This window comes from Elgaria multicarinata, chromosome 8 (genome assembly GCF_023053635.1).
Source record: "Elgaria multicarinata webbii isolate HBS135686 ecotype San Diego chromosome 8, rElgMul1.1.pri, whole genome shotgun sequence".
NCBI lineage: Eukaryota > Metazoa > Chordata > Lepidosauria > Squamata > Anguidae > Elgaria > Elgaria multicarinata.
The window spans coordinates 40,707,616-40,725,873 of record NC_086178.1 but is presented as its reverse complement, the minus strand read 5'-3'; the positions used below and the strand labels follow the sequence as shown (position 1 = coordinate 40,725,873).

At 39.9% G+C, this 18,258-nt stretch overlaps 1 protein-coding gene across 1 annotated transcript; it reads right to left on the bottom strand.

Annotated features, from left to right (window-relative positions):
- Positions 1 to 8,391: 8,391 nt before the first annotated feature.
- On the bottom strand, positions 8,392 to 15,158 carry SCG2 (secretogranin II). Its single transcript, XM_063132216.1, has 2 exons — positions 15,049 to 15,158; positions 8,392 to 10,981 (listed from the first exon to the last, which is right to left on the bottom strand). The coding sequence occupies exon 2, from the start codon at positions 10,965 to 10,967 to the stop codon at positions 9,108 to 9,110; it is 1,860 nt and encodes a 619-aa protein (XP_062988286.1). The 5' UTR covers positions 10,968 to 10,981; positions 15,049 to 15,158; the 3' UTR covers positions 8,392 to 9,107.
- Between the last annotated feature and the right edge of the window lie 3,100 nt (positions 15,159 to 18,258).

The window sequence follows — 18,258 nt, the reverse complement described above, 5'->3', positions numbered from 1 at the left end:
TTTTAGTACCTTTATCAGAAAACCAGAAATGATTAGGGTAATACTAGCATTTTTATATTGGTCAATTTCAATGTATAACCTGATATAACCAGTTTAGTTCAAAGCTTCTCTTGTGATCTCCTGATAGTCCATGGAGCATATATGCTTATCTGAAGGCATAGAGAATGAGACAAAATTAAAAGAATCAAAGGAGATTTTGAACATTACCCTGTCCCCATGCATGGTCTCAAAGTGATGTTGAAGAATGTGAACAATGTCAGTCTGACAGTATATTAGCTGGTTAATGTATGTATATTCCCAACTTGGGGACTATCTGCATTGGACAGGACATGTACAAAATACATGTGAGAACCATGCATATTAAGCTGACAATATACAACATGTCCTGGATGACTGCATAGTCTCTTGACATCCATTTATTGACTGAGCAAAGTGCAATGAGCAACCATGAGCATGGGGCTGTCTGTATTCACACTATTCATTCTTCTTAATGTTGTGTACTCCTATGGAGGAGTTTGAGTCAAAGTACACATTACATGATAGGAGATCCTTTTTCCTTTTCCCTTTCTTTTTACTGAAATGCATTTATGCAGGGGAGAGGGCTGCCACTTCTTGTAGGAGCAAAGAGTGGTGATAAATCCTTTCCCCACAAAATCTTTTCAAACAACAGCTTGAAGGACAGTTTTGCTTTGGAAAATAGCATGGATGGGGAAGGGTGAAGCAGCCCTCCCCAATGTGGTGCCCTTCAGATGATATGGATTTCAGCTCCCATCAGTCCCAACCAGCATGGTTAGTGGTCAGAAATTCTGGGAGGTGTAGTCTAAAATATCTTGAGGACACCAGATATTGGGGATGGCTTGATTAACTTCCTCTACCCCAACTTCCCCCCAAAAACCAGAAATCTCCCCACTGCTGTGTTTCTGTAGAAATGAACAGACTGTACACTGACTTAGGCTCAGTTCAGACAACATATTAATCAACGCAGTGTGAAAACTCCACTCATTTTAAGGTGGAGTACCTAGGAGGTACTCCCCATGCAACATGTTCTAACTCCAGTGTTGTGTGACTGTGGGCTACCATGGAGTTGAGTAAAACCCATTGTGACATTTGATTGACAGTTCCTCCACCCTCTCTCCTCCTGCTGTCCTCCTGATGGTATCCCATCACCCATTTCTGCAAAACAACACTCCCGGCAGCTCTCCTAGAGCAGCACTTGCTCCTTTAACCACTCTTGCCAGGGAACTCTGTAGCCAGTGGGAAAAGTCAACTCAATGTAACAGAAAACTCCATGGAGCCTGCCACACAACACAGTGGTTGTGCAGGAACTCTCCTCTGCACAGCATGGATATTCTGCGTGGAGTGTTTTCCAAACCCACCCCACCCAAAAAAACCTCCACCATTGCATGGAATTTTCCCACCAGACAACACATTTCCCAACAGTGGTGTAAACCCTCCTCCATGGAGTTCTAAAACCACAATTGAGAAATGTGTTGTCTGAACTGAGCCTTAAACTCACATTTCGCACATAGCATTTAATTATGACATGGCAATGCTAGAATTTTTTCTGGTTTTCTGAAACCAGATTCTGGTCTTCTCCACACTGGCCATTCTTCATATGAAGGATGTTCCTCAGCAATATTTTTTCCACATGTAATACATGATGCCATTGTCCTCCAGCAGCTGTCCTGCACCTTCCCCCTTGTTTCCCTTTTTTTTTGTATGGGGAAAGTGCGGTATGTTTTTTTGCAGCTGTGGCATGTTTCCACCATGACGCGGCAATATATTTTTGCATTCATGCTGCAACACGCTTTGGTGAAGATGGAGGTTGGGCAGTGTGATGCTGACATCAGCTGGTGATGATGCTCAGGTGGGTGTGTTGCCCTTCAGTATCCAGGTACATCAGGATGCCGCTTCACTGGTATACCGTTGATGTGTGAGTGCCCCAATCCACCATTCACCGCGAGGGCAAGGGATACCTGCTCCACTGTGGAAGTTGGAATTAATTCCCAAAAAAGATATTATTTGGAGGAGCAACATTTTCCAGAGTGGGGGAGGGGAGGAGTAGGGTTGCTCTGTCAGTGCCAACCCAATAACCATTAATGAAAGTGGGAGAGAAAGGGGGAAGGCCCTGCAAAGTTGAATCCATGCCACTGATGCCCACCTAAAGGGGCTATTGTATTTCAGGACTGCTATTTATTGGAGGCCCCTCCCACCCATGTACAGATATAAATTGGAAAGTACCGATATAACCATAGACAGTGTACATTGCCAGCACATGTTTGGGAATAAGGAGCAGCATCACAGTGGTTGGATAAACTAACAATGTAGAAAAGCTCTCAAAAAATTAAAGCAGGAAAAGCTCCAGTGGAATTGTACCATGATTGTGTGACTTGAACACTGATCCAGAAAATGTACAGGACAATTGTTTATTGAGATAAAAGTTTTTGAACATGGGAAATCCATATACATGATTAAATGTGTTTTGTTTTCACCAGCAAACTGCAGTAATGCTGGTTTCCTTATGGTGCTATATAAATAAATAAATAAATAATAATAATAATAATAATAATAATAATAATAATAATAATAAGTATTTTATCTCAGGACTGTAAATGTGAATCCCTACACTTCTTCAATATCACTGGTCGTTAGTCATTTGCACGATACCTACACCTCTTTGGTGAGTTTCAAAGCAACATGGCACTGAAATGTGTATGTTATTTTCATTCATTGACCAATATTAAAGGCAGAAAGAAGTCTGAGAGGGAGGCTTCATCTGAGAGCTCACCTGCATAATTTTAACCCAAATGGAAACTGAAGTTGACACATCAAAGCCATTCTCGTGGGCTAATTTGGCAGCTCTCAGATGCATCATGTTCAATTACATCATAGTAGGGCGGCCAATGAATGATGTAACCCTGGCTTTTCTGCTTTTGTCCTGCTGCCATAGCAACCTGTTGCTTCAAAGCGGAATCCAAGGCTCACAGCGAGAGGAGAGGAAAGGATGCTATGCTAATGAGGTCTGTATTCAACACTCAGCGACAGATGAACACAAGACAGCCATCATTTTAAAAATGAATCCTATTTGAAATGATGGAAGCAGCAACAGGAGAGGAGAGCCAGACAACTGCTTTAAAAAAAGAAAGAAAAAAAAAACTCCTTTGATTTGAATGGTTTCATTTAGAGCAGAGATGGGAAAAGTGTGGCTCCCCAGATGTTGCAGGATTGCAATTCCCATCAGGCTTCACCATTGGCTATGCTGGGTAGAGCTGATAGGAATTGCAGTCAAACAACATCTGGAAGGCCACATGTCTCCCACCCCTGCTTTAGAGCCAGAGTTAAATTCCACAGGTAAGGGCTTATATCCTGAAGCTCTTATAGCGGTTTGCATGCCTCCCCTCAACCAGAACTACACCAAGCAGAATATAACACTTTGAAAATGGGTTAAAACAGTATAGGGAGTGTGCCCTGGACCCTAACAGTAGTAAATACCATTATAAAAAGTTATAAAGCAGTCCTGTAGATCATGCCCCCCTCTTCTGATCTTAGAAGACCCCCCCTTGCCATAAACCAAGGTTTAAAAAGGAATTCTTTACCATCAGAAGGAAATTTGTCACAGTTCATCATCCAACACGTAGCTACGACGAGAGCTGGTCCCTTGGGTAGCAAGAAAACTTCTTTTCTCCCAAGTTTTGCCCAAACACTCTATTTCTGGACTGTTTTGGAAGGTTGAAGAAGAACCCAAGTTTGGTTTCATGGAACTTTCTGTGCCATATGGGTGTGTTTATTCATTCAGTCACTTCCAACTCTTCGTGACTTCATGGACCAGCCCACCCAAGAGCTTTCTGTCAGCCGTCACCATATGGGGCTAAAAGGTAATTAAAAGGGCTCTGTCTACCCTTAAGTCTCCTGTCCCTTTCTGTGTCCTATTGCTAGCAAAGTTTAAGGGCTAGGGCATCTAGCCCATTCACAAGGAATAACCTATGTAACCCTGATGGTCCACAAGATGAACTCTCAGATCACAATGGGTATTCTCCTGACAAAGAATTTTCTTCTACTGCCTTCACCTTATGAACTATCTGCACTTCAACCTTTCTTGCCTTGTTAGTGATTTTTCCTCTCTTGCTGCCCTAACGTTTGAAACATGTTGCTTTGAGTCTAGAGCTATCTGCATTTTGGTCTCTGCCTTGAACCCAATTAGGTGTCTCTTCTTTTCTGACTTCTACTGCCCTCCTGTCTTATTAGAAATGTGTTTCCCTGCTCCACTTGTCTCTGTTACGTATACACTGTTCTGTTAATCTCCCCCATCTTCTCTCTCTCATTCACTTCCTAGTTGTAAACACACAGTTGCTGGTCCCATTCAAGTGTTGCAAATGTAATGATTCTTTCCAATCTGTAATGAACTGTAAATTCAAATACTTTAATTTTATTCTTAGTTGTTTATCACCAGCCCCCATCTGGGTACTCCAATCCTTGCCATGATGCTCCATGTTTTTTGGCAAAATATTCTGTTTATCTTTACTTCTTTTGTGGGGTGTAGTGTCATTTTGGTTACAAAAGGATCAGCACGTGGAAAAAGAGGTTGTTGTTGTTGTTGTTTAGGATACAAGTTGCAAACTCTGATGTGTGACTTTAATAGCAACCGCACAAAACATTTATGTTATTAATAATGTTATATGTACATCACTTGGGGATATGTTACCTCTTGAATACCATCTGTTGTCCCTAGCAATTGATATTCAGTGGCATATTGCATCTGGATATGAGGGTTTCGTAATTGTATTATCTGCTGAGTCCACTGTGTAGCTGATAGACTGGCATGCTCATGATCATATTCAGAGAGATCCATTTATGAGTGGGAAATGGAAATGAGGCTGTTGTGTTAAGAACTTGGGAGCTAGACGTTTAGTTTTTAATAGGACAAATGTGGGATTCACTCTGTTTGTTTGTCTATTGTGTTATTTATTATTAATTGTTCAATGCTTTATGTTTGGTGAGAAGATAGATCTTAGACTAGTGAACAGACCTGAGTTTGCATGGGTTGGAATTGCCTTTAAGTTGATACAGAAGAAGCCTTCAAGCAAACTTACACAGAGGGCTCATCTACACCATGCAGGATATTGAACTATGGAAGTGGAATGAAAGTGGTATATCAAAGGCAGGAGCCACACCAAGCAGGATATAGTGGTATGAAAGTGGTATGGTATATGTCAATGGGCCTCAACAGTTATCAGTGCACTTTAATACCACTATAAAGCAGCAGTGTGGCTCCTGCCTTTTATATACTGCTTTCATACCACCTTCATAGTGGAATATCCTGCTTGGTGTAAATGAGCTCAGAGAAGCCTTCAAGCAAACTTACACATTGTGCCCACCCCGCCTGAGTGAAAGCACAGCTTCTGGCACCCCCAGGCATGGCCCTTGCCATGGTACACACCTATAGCCCTCTGAGGGAGGGGTCTGTTCAGTCCAATCCCTTTAGATGGAGCTGCCTCACAGCACAGGGAAGGGAACAGGCCTATAACGTGGCCTACTAATCTTCCCTGGCTTCAAACTGCGCTTGTTCTTTTTTCTGTATTTTAACATGTTTTTTCCCCTGACTTTTTGGTCAGTATTTGGGACTTGTTTTGTTTTTTTAAAGAAATATCTAAAAACATGAAAAACATAAATGTTGTGTGGTTAAAATCTGCTCACTGCAGTGCTGTATCATGATGGGAAGTTTGGTTGAAATCGCGCAAACGATACTGAAGCAGTATATCCTTAAAAAATTTTGATATGTCTTTTTTGGTTCAAATAGTGGTCAACATTTTTCATGCCTAAAACCACCCGAGATAGTGGTAGAACAAATCCTAAAACTTTCACAACAGTTGGACGTACAGTTTTCGAGTCCATCAAGGACATACAAACAAACACTTCCTTTTATTTATTTAGAGAAGAGAAGATAAAAACAAAATTCATGGGAATATCTAATTTTAAGCAACAACTAAAAGTTGTATAGAAATACTATCAAACTTTTCCATCATACCTTATTTTCTTAAACTTAGATTGTCTTAACAGCCCATGACAGTGTGACTGATCGCCATGTTTTACATGTCTGTGTGGAAGTAAGTCTCACTTAATGAGACTTTCTCCCAGGCAAGTATGCCCAGAATTGCAGCCTTTTATATTTGGTTTACTGTTGAATCCTTGATTATTATGGTTTAATATACATTTAATTTGGCAGCTCTATAATCAACGAGAGAAAAGCAACAACTGCATTCAATCCAGTGAATAGCTTTTTGTTCATAGGGTATCATAATTAATGGAAGAAAATCAGAGTCCTCACTGTGCTCACAAGAATTACATTTGGCATTGTATGACCCATAGCTCTTCTTTTTACTAATCTGTATCCCATAAGACTAAAGCATGGTATTATGCTTATGGGTATCTAACTATAGGCATAATCCATCAAGGTTATGCCTGTTTAGGCCCAATTGATTTCAGTGTGAGAGACTAAAGCATATGTTCTAACTCTTCCACTGAAATCCATGAGTTATAAAAGTATTTAACTTTGTCTGGAAGAAATTCCCATGTTTATTTGTAGTCTATCAAGATGAAAGAAATTGATATAAAATATTTGGGTGTTTGCAAGACAGGACTAAACCAGAAATCTAATAAATTAGATTTGAAGGTTGAAATGTGGAGAGGGAAGAAGGAACACAAGACATCCAAAGGAGAATGTGTTCATTGGACATGTTTCTTTGCCATGCAACAATGAATGAAAACTCATAGTTGAGTTAAAGACTGGGGGGGGGGGGGATTTTTAGTGCCTGGCTTTTGAATATAAGCATCCCATCCATAAGAACATAAGAAGAGCCCTGCAAGAACAGACAAAGACGGTTCAGACAGCGTGATAACCCATACACAAGGGTTGAGTATGGGTTGTCATTGAACCATGCTTTTTTTGTTAAAATGTGGGTTATCATGTTATCTGAACCTAGCTGCGCTAACAAAATATGAACAACCCCTGATGATAACCCATGGTTTGTTTTGGGGTTGTGGATTGTGGATTGATCTATCACAAAGGAGATAAACATATCTAGAAGTAAAAACATTTTGCCCTTTAATATGATTCAGTAGAGATTGATTCACATAAATCACAGTTCAGTTAACTAAAGTACTTGGATTTTAGTCAAGGAATCAAGTTATCCTGAAGACACTACTCATATGTAAGTCCCATTGATTACCACACTGCTCCCATGCACATACATACACTACATAATTCTGAATCAGAGATATGTGTGTACTCAAATCAATGCTGGGTCCAGTTTTGGAGGGCCCTTGGGAAAGACACCCTCAATGGGCCCAGGGAGTCTACCTTCTCACCATCATTGGTACCAGCTGCTATTGCTCCTTATCCTCTTTCTCATCATTGCCAGCACAGGCTTGCTTGATAGGCTGAGCGCCAGTGAATAAGTAGGCAGTTGCATCTGCTCCTCTTCCTTCACGCCACCACTGTCATCTAGGCCAAAGTGAAAGGCAGGATAAAAATCAGATTACAATGGTGAAGAGGAGGAGCGTGCCCAGTGGGCTCTTGGCCGTGGGCCCCTGCTGAGTTGTGGGCTGTTGGCTGGTGTCCAACCATACCCACCATTGATGCTGGCCCTAGCTCAAATGCAGATATTTCAATGGAGGAAGCATATGTGAATAAACAAAGGAATGTAGATCCAAATCTGTCCATAGGATCACTGAAGGCGTGGGAGCTTCCTGGATTAGGGCAAATAGCTGCAAGTCCGAAGGCCACGTTAGGCACGTGCATCCCAGGTTGTCTTCTCTGGCAGCCAAATACTCAAAAGACTCATGTGACTGTGCAAATTAGAAAGCACCCTGCAGATGGTTTTGAGTATGCTCACAGATCTCTCTTGCATTGATTTTGGAATCTGAGTATTTGCTAGTTCTGAATTATTCATCTTTTCCTTTGATCTACATCTCTTTGTCCATTTTTACCTTTGTAATGTTTTTTTTTCCTGACCAAGAGTTATAAACAAGAAAACTGAACTGAACATTATTCCCACTGAACCTTCAAGTATACTGTCTGGAAGGAGGTGTAAATCAAGTTAAATGGATATCTTATACTGAATCAGCCCCTACTGGGAGAATGTCAAACTATAGAAGAGTGGAGCAAAGATCCAAACTTTTTAATATTCTTATCCAATTAAACTGATCTAGCAAACAGTAGTTCCTTGACTACTTTAGCTGCAATCTGTGCACACTTTCTTGAGAGTAAGCCCTACTGAACTCAGTAGTATTTACTTACAAGAAAACATGCAAAGGATTGTGTTACAAAATGCTCTTTGGGTCCAGCAGAGCACTCTATGAGTAACTCAAAGCAAAACACAATCTATTGTCCAGAAATAATATTTATTCATCAACCATAAAACACAGAATAGAAAAAGCTTTGTAAATAAAACTATATATATATATAATGCTTTATTTTTATTCAATACTCCACAAAAACACCACAGACAATAACAAAATATTTCAATTAATTTAAAAAACAGCATATATTATAGCTGACACTCTGTCTTTATCGTGATCTATCGAGGTCATTGTTTTACATAGTTTCGCTTTATTTCATAAACCTGTTTCTTAAAAAAATTGAAGAAATTTGTTACTTGACCAAGATTTAGAACATTTAAAGATACCCAATAACAGAACAGTTCAGAGAAGTTTACGCAGACTGTTCAATGACAAATCATCTACCACTGGACCAGTTGAGACACAGAACTGGGCCACTTTTTGCATCTGCAGGAATCCTCTAGGCATGCACGTTTCATGAGCAATACATTGTGTTTACTTGAAACTCATAGATCTCAGCTGTGAGAATCCCTGCGATCTCTAACATTCCAAAACTTATATCAGAGATCCCAGAAGCAGTTATAGTTGAGTTCTGTGAGCTCCTGTTTCATATGTGTAACATTACTCATGAAAATGTTTGTGCCATAACTCCTATGGCATAAAGCAGCTAAGTGTAATGTCTGAACATGCCTCAAATTCTTAAAGGAAAATAAATCACAACTGAATTGGGGTCGAAGTCAATCCGATGAAGAGAAATAATGTTGGACCAACTACATATTTTCCATTGCCCTTTTGGTAATGTGGTCTCTCCCCTTTTCAGACTTCTCTTGGTTTAGGTACTCTAGGACCTTTGCTAGCATATCCTCATCCATATATGGTCTGTTTTGTGTGTCATCATTCTCCTGGGCCATTGACAGCCTTTTGCTGAGTGAGGTCAGTTTGTCTGATTCTCTAGTTCCCAGTTGGTTTAGATGTTCTTTGATGGCCTGCTCAAATTGATCATCTTCTTGCAAGTCATCCTCAGATGAAACTGCAAGTGGAAGTTGTTTCACTTGACCTGTATTGATGACTTCAGGATATTTTGCCAGCACTTTGGCTAAATAGTCTGCCAAGTCTTCTTCCTTTTCATTCAGTGCTTCCTGTTCCATTTGTCGTCTTTCCAAATGGTTAAGCCAAGCAGCTTTGGGAAGTTGATGTCCTTTAGATCTTGCAGGCATGTAGGATACTCTTGGCAAACCATTTTCTTGGTGGAGTTGATTCTCAAGATAAGAGGGTTTCTGATTACCCAAATTTTCAGTCCCTAAAAGATTGATGATATCTTCCATATTGAGATCTTCTGGCAGGTTATCTGGCATAAAATTATGTCGCTGTTTTCTATAACCATTTAAAGAACTCATCTTATTTTTGAATACATCCGAATTGTCTAACTTAATGTCAGGGATCTCATCAGTGTCTTCTGGGAGTTCAGGTTCTTGTTCTTTTTCACTCTGATGTTTATCTGAAGCTCTCAGCATCTCGATTAAATCCTCAGGTGGGATTTGTAAATTCCTTGAGATTTCTATTAACTGATAAATAGCTTGAGGATCAAGTTGCTTTCCAGAAAATCTGACTGCTCTTTTGTCTTCATTTTGCTTGGCTCTTAGGTTGTCAGTCCCAGCACCATTCATCATCTTTTTCAAATAATAATCCATCAACTTGGAGACATCATCTGATATCTGATCTTTGTTCTCTCTTTTCATACCATCCTCTGGGCCCTCTGATCTCTTCATTTCATCATCAATTTCCTCTTCATTTTTCTCAATTTGCTCTTTACTGTCTCTTATCTCTTCTTGGGTTTGACTTTCCACTTTCTCCTCTATTGGGTTCCAGTCTTCTCCTCCAACCACATCTTCATAAGCGATATTATTTCCTTTATAAGCGTCATCTTCATCATCAGCATACAATTTCTGTTCCTCATCAAACCTCTCCTTTTTTAGATTATTTGGCCCCATCATTTTCCCCAGTTCCTGAAATACTGATTCTAAAGTAGCAAGACTTTGGGGTGTGTACTGTTCTTCCACTATTTCATTTGTCCGCTTATAAGGGTTATCTCTGGAATTTTCTTCAAAGTATGTATGTGGCACCTTAGAATGTCTGTGCCGTGTATCAAGCCAAGTACGATCATCATAATCATCAGCCATTCCATCTAGGAAGATATTGTCTGAACTCATGGGATAGGGTTTGTTTTCTTTTGAGGCACCCTTTGATTCTTTTTCTCCTTGTCTTAGGGCTTCAAACATTGCCTTAACCCACTGTGACTCATCTTCTGACAAAGGTTCTCTTAGATTGTCTGGTAAGTAGTGCTGATCTTTGCTTTCTTTTGACTGCAGAACAAATGGGGGACCTTGATAGGAGTTATAATCTGGGCTTGTTTCTCCATCGCTAGTTTGTTTTCTGAGGTTTTCTATATATTCCAGCGCTTTGATCATATCTGGGCTTGGAAGCCTTTGCAAGTTTTTCATAAGGTACTCTGGGTCTTTCTGGATGTTTTGGTAACGTTGAAATGAAGCAGAATTGGCAAAACAGATAAATGCAGAAAGTAGGGCAAGAGGCAAAATTGTTCCAAGCCAGGAGGGTTTAGCATCAGCCATGTTTGAAATATTTCCTTCAAATAAACAAACGAAAAAAGAAAATTAGCAAATGGAGCTAGGTTTTGGACATCATCTAAGCTCAAGTGGACACAGCAGTGACAGTTTAACCTAGAACCCTTAGCCCAGGGGTGGGGAACCCATGACCCTCCAGCTGTTGTTTGACTCCAATTCTCATCAGTCCTAGAGAGGATGGTCAATGGTCAGGAAAGATGGGAGTTGCTTTCCAACAATATCTGGAGAACCACATGTATCCTCACCACCACCCTAGAAAATTCCTTATGGATATGGATATTAGAGATATATTGAACACAGTAGAATTCCTGTAGATACAGCGAGCAGCTATCCCAATAAATTAGTTATAACTACAGTCTAATTATAGCCTGTAAGTTTATGGCAGGGATATATCTATTGTATGTATTGTACAGCATCTAGTGTACCTTTACAGATGCAATCCTATTCATACTTGCTCAGAAATAAGTTCAGTGATTCTTCTGTCTTTAATAAGATTGTTTAGGTTTGCAGCATTAGAAATAATAACTAATAACATTAAAAAAACATTTAAAAAGTTTGAAATGCTGCAATATTAATAAAGCTTATGTGAAAATATTGTTCTTCAATATTTAACCATGAGATGACTTTTCCAGATGCAACCCTAAATCATGATAAATCCATAAAGTGTGTTATCTGATGTAAAATTATATTTTCTGTCTCCTTTAAAAAAAAATCTTTAAAAGGATATGCTAGCTATCTTTTTATATAGCCTAAGCCCTTGGAACAGGCAATCTCTGGATCTAAATAAATGTTTGTGGGGTACAGTTTCAACCTTTCAGGTGCTGCTTACAACAGATTTGAATCTGGGCTATGCAGTGGTGGGAGGTGAAGATATTCTGCACCCTTCTTTCCCTCATAGATTTCTGTTATGTCGCTCTTTTCATATTTGCCTTTCCCCCCCTAACACTCATTTCTTCTTGCCATCACAATGTCTTGGTGGGAAACAACAACACTTAACTGTGCAAATAATAAAATATATAGAGTAGAATAACTTAAGTCTCATTGTTTTCAATGGGTCTACTCTAAGTATGACTAAGTCTGGATCTGACCCAGCTTGAATATGTTTATGGAAAATAGATAGATAGAAATAAATAAGTATGTATACATTTTATTGATGCACATAATTTATTCCATTAGCTAAGAATCTGTATTTTATAGCCTTTGCTATGACTTTAAAGTGTGGCAAGTACCTGTCAATTGCGGACAAATATGCCAAGTGACTAATTATCTGAGAGGTAGTGACAAGGCTGATACCAAATATTAGCTTGGCAAGCTAAAGGGTCATTGCTTTTTGAAAACATGCTTCCATAATATTGCACTTGCTGCATGCTTTTATTGAAGAAATGTTTTCCCCCTCAAATAGATCTAAGCAAGCCAAGCGTTAAAAGGAAAGGACACAGTCTGGTACTGAATTGGGCAGTCTAAAGCAATTTCCACTCACTCAATTGAACCTTCTTTCTGCTGGATTGTGGCCATATTCTTTTGGGAACCTATTAATAGTGGAAGGAGGTTTACTTTTCCTGTTTGTATCAGGAAGGAGCCATATGCAGCCTACCATGTCCCAAACATAACCATTATTAGTCAGATGTTTGTTTATTTGGAGATCTATACACGGCAGGAGTAGGCAAGCTATCAACATCCAGGTGGTTTGAATTACAACTCCCATCAGCCCAGTCAGCATGGCCATTGGTAAGGGATTATGGGAGTTGTAGTCCAAACAATATCTGGAGTGCACCAGCTTGCCAATCTGTGTTCTACAGCATCTATTTGCATATTTTCCATGGGAGTGGGTGGTGAGCAGTATAGTTCATTGTAAAGCTATGGTTAGTGTAAAGCTATGGATAGTGCACTGCTTAATTTCTAGAACAACTCACATGGAGAGGTTTTGTTTGCATGGAAATAATACTGTCTGATGTAGAAGCTTTTCACTCCTCTCCCTGTTGTGTGGGAACTCTCTTAGTTACTCATTGGTGAAGAGATGAGCTAATGAACGATGTTTTTATCTATTCCTACTTGATATGATCCATGAAAATGCACATACAGACGGAGTCCTGGTGGTGAGGCTGGACACAAATGAGGCTTTGCCTATACGGTTGTCATAGAACTCAATTAGATAATTCACACACGCGCACGCACGCACACACACACACACACACGAGTGTTTGTTTTAGTAGATCATTACTTCAGGTTACAGGGGTAAGGGAACAATTCAAGTTTTCCTATCCAGTTCAATCTAGCTGAATAGAAATCTGGGATCTCTGAGAGATTCTTTTCTCTTTTGAATAACAAACAAGCCATGGTAAATCAAAACTGTGCCAGAGAGAAAATAGTCTTTGCCTGATTTCACCTTTTTCAGTCATTCATTTTTTTCCTCCTCTCTGCACTCTGTAAAATATCCTGTTGATACGCCAGTAATTCATGAGGCAGGGGAAAAAAAGTCTAATGCCAGCACACACCCACTGCTCTAAGTAGAAAATTACAGTGGATTTGTTATGCTATTCAAACAAGGTTGGGGTTTTTCGCAACACAGTATGAAATAATTCCTCATACTGAGGGAATTAAAGTACCATCTAGTTCCACAAAATTACCTTGTTTCCTCCCAGTGATGCCACAAATGAGAACTTTGAATACCCCCATATGCTGCCTTATAATTTGTTAATTCTCAAGACTGGATGCAGAGGAAAATATTGATTCAAAAGCACTTCAAAACAGCAAGGAGGATTCTGCCTTAAGAAGGTCTTTAATGAATGGGAAACACTGTTCTTCTGCTACGGAAGAGATTGCAGCCCTATATTTCACCAAAGTCAGAATCATTTTCAGTACAACAGATTTCATGTACTTATGAACTGGACCAAAACATAATAATATCTGTATACCTAATTAAAACAACACCACAGATACATTCAGGCAACATTTGGATTATAGTTTGACTACAATTTTACTAAGTCAAAAGCAGCATCATAGCATTGTTCTTTATTTGTTTGCTGTGTTCTGTGTTTGTTTTGAAATATTGAAAACATAGCTTCTTCCTTTTTATCTTGCACTCTGGACTATAAAACTTTGCACTTGAGAATGTAAATTACTTTTTCTCATACCCAGCTGAAACTCAACTTTAAGTTTCAAATACAAATGGCAGAATAAATTGAAAATTAATATTGTGAAATTTTTCAATTTTCTTTGATGCCTCATGATATGATTCAGTCTTAGCTGCATCCTTTTAATTTAAACAGTTTAAAGAGGCTATTTAAGGGATGTTTTAATGGCAGCTGTATTATTATTTTCACTTTTCTACTTCCTGTGGGTTTACATTGTGCAGATTCAGTTGTTATACTTCCAAATAACCGTTTGTTTATTTATTTATTTATTTATTTAAAATCTTCTGGTTTACTTTAATTCACATGGCATTTATAAAGTAGAAACATTGTCACTGCATTAGTAGTAAATTTCTCAGTATCTTCAGTGAACTGAAGGTTTCAGCTATGGAATTTGATCCATTATGAAGACAGTTCAATAATAGTTTTCTCTAAAGGATATGCAGAGATCCAGTGTGCCTTTCTTATTTATGAATGCTTACTCTTTTACTTAAATCAGAATTAAACACTGAAATATTAGTCTTTAGGTGTTTTTTGCTTTCCCCCTGAGATTTAATTACACTCACTAAAGACATTACGCTTCACCTATACATGCTGATGATGTACTAAGAGCGAAATCACCAAGATCATATTTAGAGTATACTACCACAATATTATTGGTTTGCACACCTATTATCTGAAATCAACATTCCCCCCTTTTTTCTTGTTGTATTTAGTATCCATTATCAAACCACAAGGTGAGAAGGAAATTGCTGAGTAAAACCCTGTTTCTGTGTTGCGAAGCAAAGAGCATCAGGTTGCAATTTCAGGGGTTTCCAATCCATACCATGTCCTTTTGTTGATTTAGCCTGCGGTGGAAGCTGCCGATAGAGAGAATATGCATTCGGTCTTCTATTCTATTTTTGTTTTTCAGTTAAAGACAAAGTAGATCTGCTTACCTGTGTGCAGAGGCAACCTAAAGCATGGTCTCTTCGCTATCTGTCCGCTGCGAGTTTATGGACTGTTTTCAGCACCAGGACAGCTCCCTCCGCTTATAGTGTACATCACCTGACTCTCTCCACTGCCATACTGACGTCACCTCAGCCGGCCAAGAAAAAAGAAAGGAAAAAAAGGCGCAGCTGAGCTATTGAGAAAGAAGGCTACAGAAAAAGCGTAGTTTGGGGGTGTTTGGGGAGAGGCTTCCTTTGTACGTTTCCGCCACCTGCCTTCCTCTAGGGAGAACTGCATTCTCCTTTGCGGTCAGGCAGCCAGTGAAATCCACCTTAGAAAAAGGAATAATTATCAAGGGATGTTGTTTATTCGATCAATCGCTTCCGACTCTTCGTGACTTCATGGACCAGCCATATGAAAAGGAGGACAGGGCTCCTGTATCTTTAACAGTTGTACTGAAAAGGGAATTTCAACAGGTGTATGCATGCAGCACCTGGTGAAATTCCCTCTTCATCCTAGCAGTTAAAGCTGCAGGAGCCATACTAGAGTGACCAGATTTAAAAGAGGGCAGGGCACCTGCAGTTTTAACTGTTGTGATGAAGAGGAAATTTCACCAGGCTCTCCATATATACAAATGACACCTGCTGACATTCCCTTTTAATACAACTGTTAAAGATACAGGAGCCCTGTCCTCCTTTTCATATGGTCACCCTAAATAATTACACTTGTCAAATCGATGGGGGTTTATAGACTTTCCTGTGCACCTGTGTTTCTGGTACTGCACAGCAACACAGAAGGTAGATCTGGGTCTACTAATAAATTGTTGACTACTCTGAAGTAAATGGGTAAGACTTTCTGACTCCCAGTCATTTAACAATAATGCTAAGAAAAAATGACTCTCCTCTCTGCCCCCATTACCAGCACTAAATTATATTACTGAATTTAAAAAGAAAGAAAGAAAAAGCTTGAGATAACCAGGAATGGATTTGTGTGTGGAAGGACTATGAACTCCATTTAGTTCTGCTACTCAAAACAAATTCCCGTGCTTAGAAGTCTTAACTCTATGTCTTTTGCACCAGGTTCTGGTTGGTGGATCTTGAGGTTCTAGTAAAAAACCCAAGTAGATCCTGCAAGCCCTACTCTGCCCACAGCTGTATAGGATGTTACTGTTACTGTCTCCCGCACCCAATTACATTCATAGTCAAGTCGGAAGGGGCCTATAAGGCCATCAAGACCAGCCCCCTGCTCAATGCAGGAATCCACCTTAAAGCATTTGTGTTCTTTCTTTAAAGCTGATTCTTGGAGGAATTATCTCTTCAATGCTTTAATGGAATGAAGTTAGATTTATTCAAAATAATCTTTAAATGCTATATGCCCATAGCAAACCCAGCATTTCTGTATCTAGTTTTCTGAAAACGTGTATATGAGTTCCCTGAGTGTTCCAGTGTGTTGATTTTGATGCCTGACAAGCATTGCAAATCACTGGAAATTGGGATCTGTTTAGAAAAAACAAACAAGCTTTTCCCCTGCACCTGCTTGGCTGGCATTCTCTCCTTCCTAAGAAGGGAAGAGAGGAAGGCAGCAAATCACAAATGAAAGGGGAAGGGAGACATCAAAGGCGTGTAGAAGTTCATGTAAAGGCCAACAGCTTCCTCGGGGTGACTCTGATTTAGTTCTTTCAATGAGGTACTGACATATCAACTGAGGGGGGATATTCAATAGTACCGGCTGTTCAATTGGTACTATGTAACTCTAAGGAGAATGGCCAAACCCAAGAAAATGGCTTTCTAAAAAGGAAACAGCAGGTGTGAGGAAGGCCATCCAGACTGGGACCACCTTGTTGTTATATCCGTATATTGCCTCCAGTATCAGAGGACATGTCTACACTAGTCCTTATCCTGATGATCGTCCCAGGATCATCCCTGTGCATCCATATGACGCACAGGGGATCCTGGGGTCATTGAGGGATGATCCCTCCATTTCCCCAGGATAAATGGGCTGGCTTTTAGCTTGATTCTTCCCATGGTCTCGGGATCATCCCAAGACCACGGGAGGTGTGGACGCCTGTCCCGGCTTTGTCCTGCCTCCCTGTGAGTAAACACAAGGAGGTGGGAACTGGGCACAGCGCACGGAGCTCTTCAGGTGCTCTGTGCCCATTGGGGGTGGGAGGAGCGGGAGTGGGTGCTTTTTAAAAAACACCAAATTCACTTTTCGTTGGAGCACATGTGCGCTCATCCATCTGTAAAAAAGAAAATGGTGGGTGCGACATCCCTCCTTCCTCCCAGGATGTTGCACGTGCGTGTGGACAAAGGGGAGGATCTCGCGATCAGAATATCGTAAGATCCTCCCCCGCTCCCATGGTCTAGACATGCCCAGAGACAGTACACTGGGGGATATGAGCAGAAAGGTGCTATTGCATTCATGCCCTACCTGTGGGCTTCCCACAGGCTTTTGGTTCACCATTCTATGAACAGAATGCTGGACTGGATGGGCCTTTGGTCAGATCCAGCACGGCTCCTCTTATGTGCTTATGATTAGAAAGCTCTATATTCTTAACATCTACCTATCCTAGTTTATTCACACCTAAAATGTCTTATACAAAAAAAGAAAAGAAAATGTATTTTGCTATTAGTAAAAGAGTGCAAGGCAGGAACTACACTGCTGCTTTAAAGTGCTTTAAAGCGCTTTATAACAGTTTTGACAACTGTTGGGGCCCAGGACACACTCCGTATACAGTTGTCAAAATGTTTTCAAAGTGCTTTAAAGTGCGTTAAAGCAGTAGTGTAGATCCCCCCTGGTGACACAATTCCATGTGTACTCTGCCTTTGTATGGTTGATGTGAAAGTTATTAAAATCTACCTGTATCCCGCTTGTATTATTATTATTTATTTATTTATATAGCACCATCAATGTACATGGTGCTGTACAGAGTAAAACAATAAATAGCAAGACTCTGCCGCATAGGCTTACAATCTAATAAAATCATAGTAAAACAATAAGGAGGGGAAGAGAATGCAAACAGGCACAGGGTAGGGTAAGCAGGCACAGGGTAGGGTAAAACTAACAGTATAAAGTCTGCACAAGTAAAGATGTTGCTGTCCTCTGTTTGAAAAACTACACATTTTCTTGACAATGTTGACCTGCTGCAGAATAAAATATAAGCATCTGGATGGAGCTACGTTCCAACTCAATAAATGACAAGAAATTAAAGTTTTGCA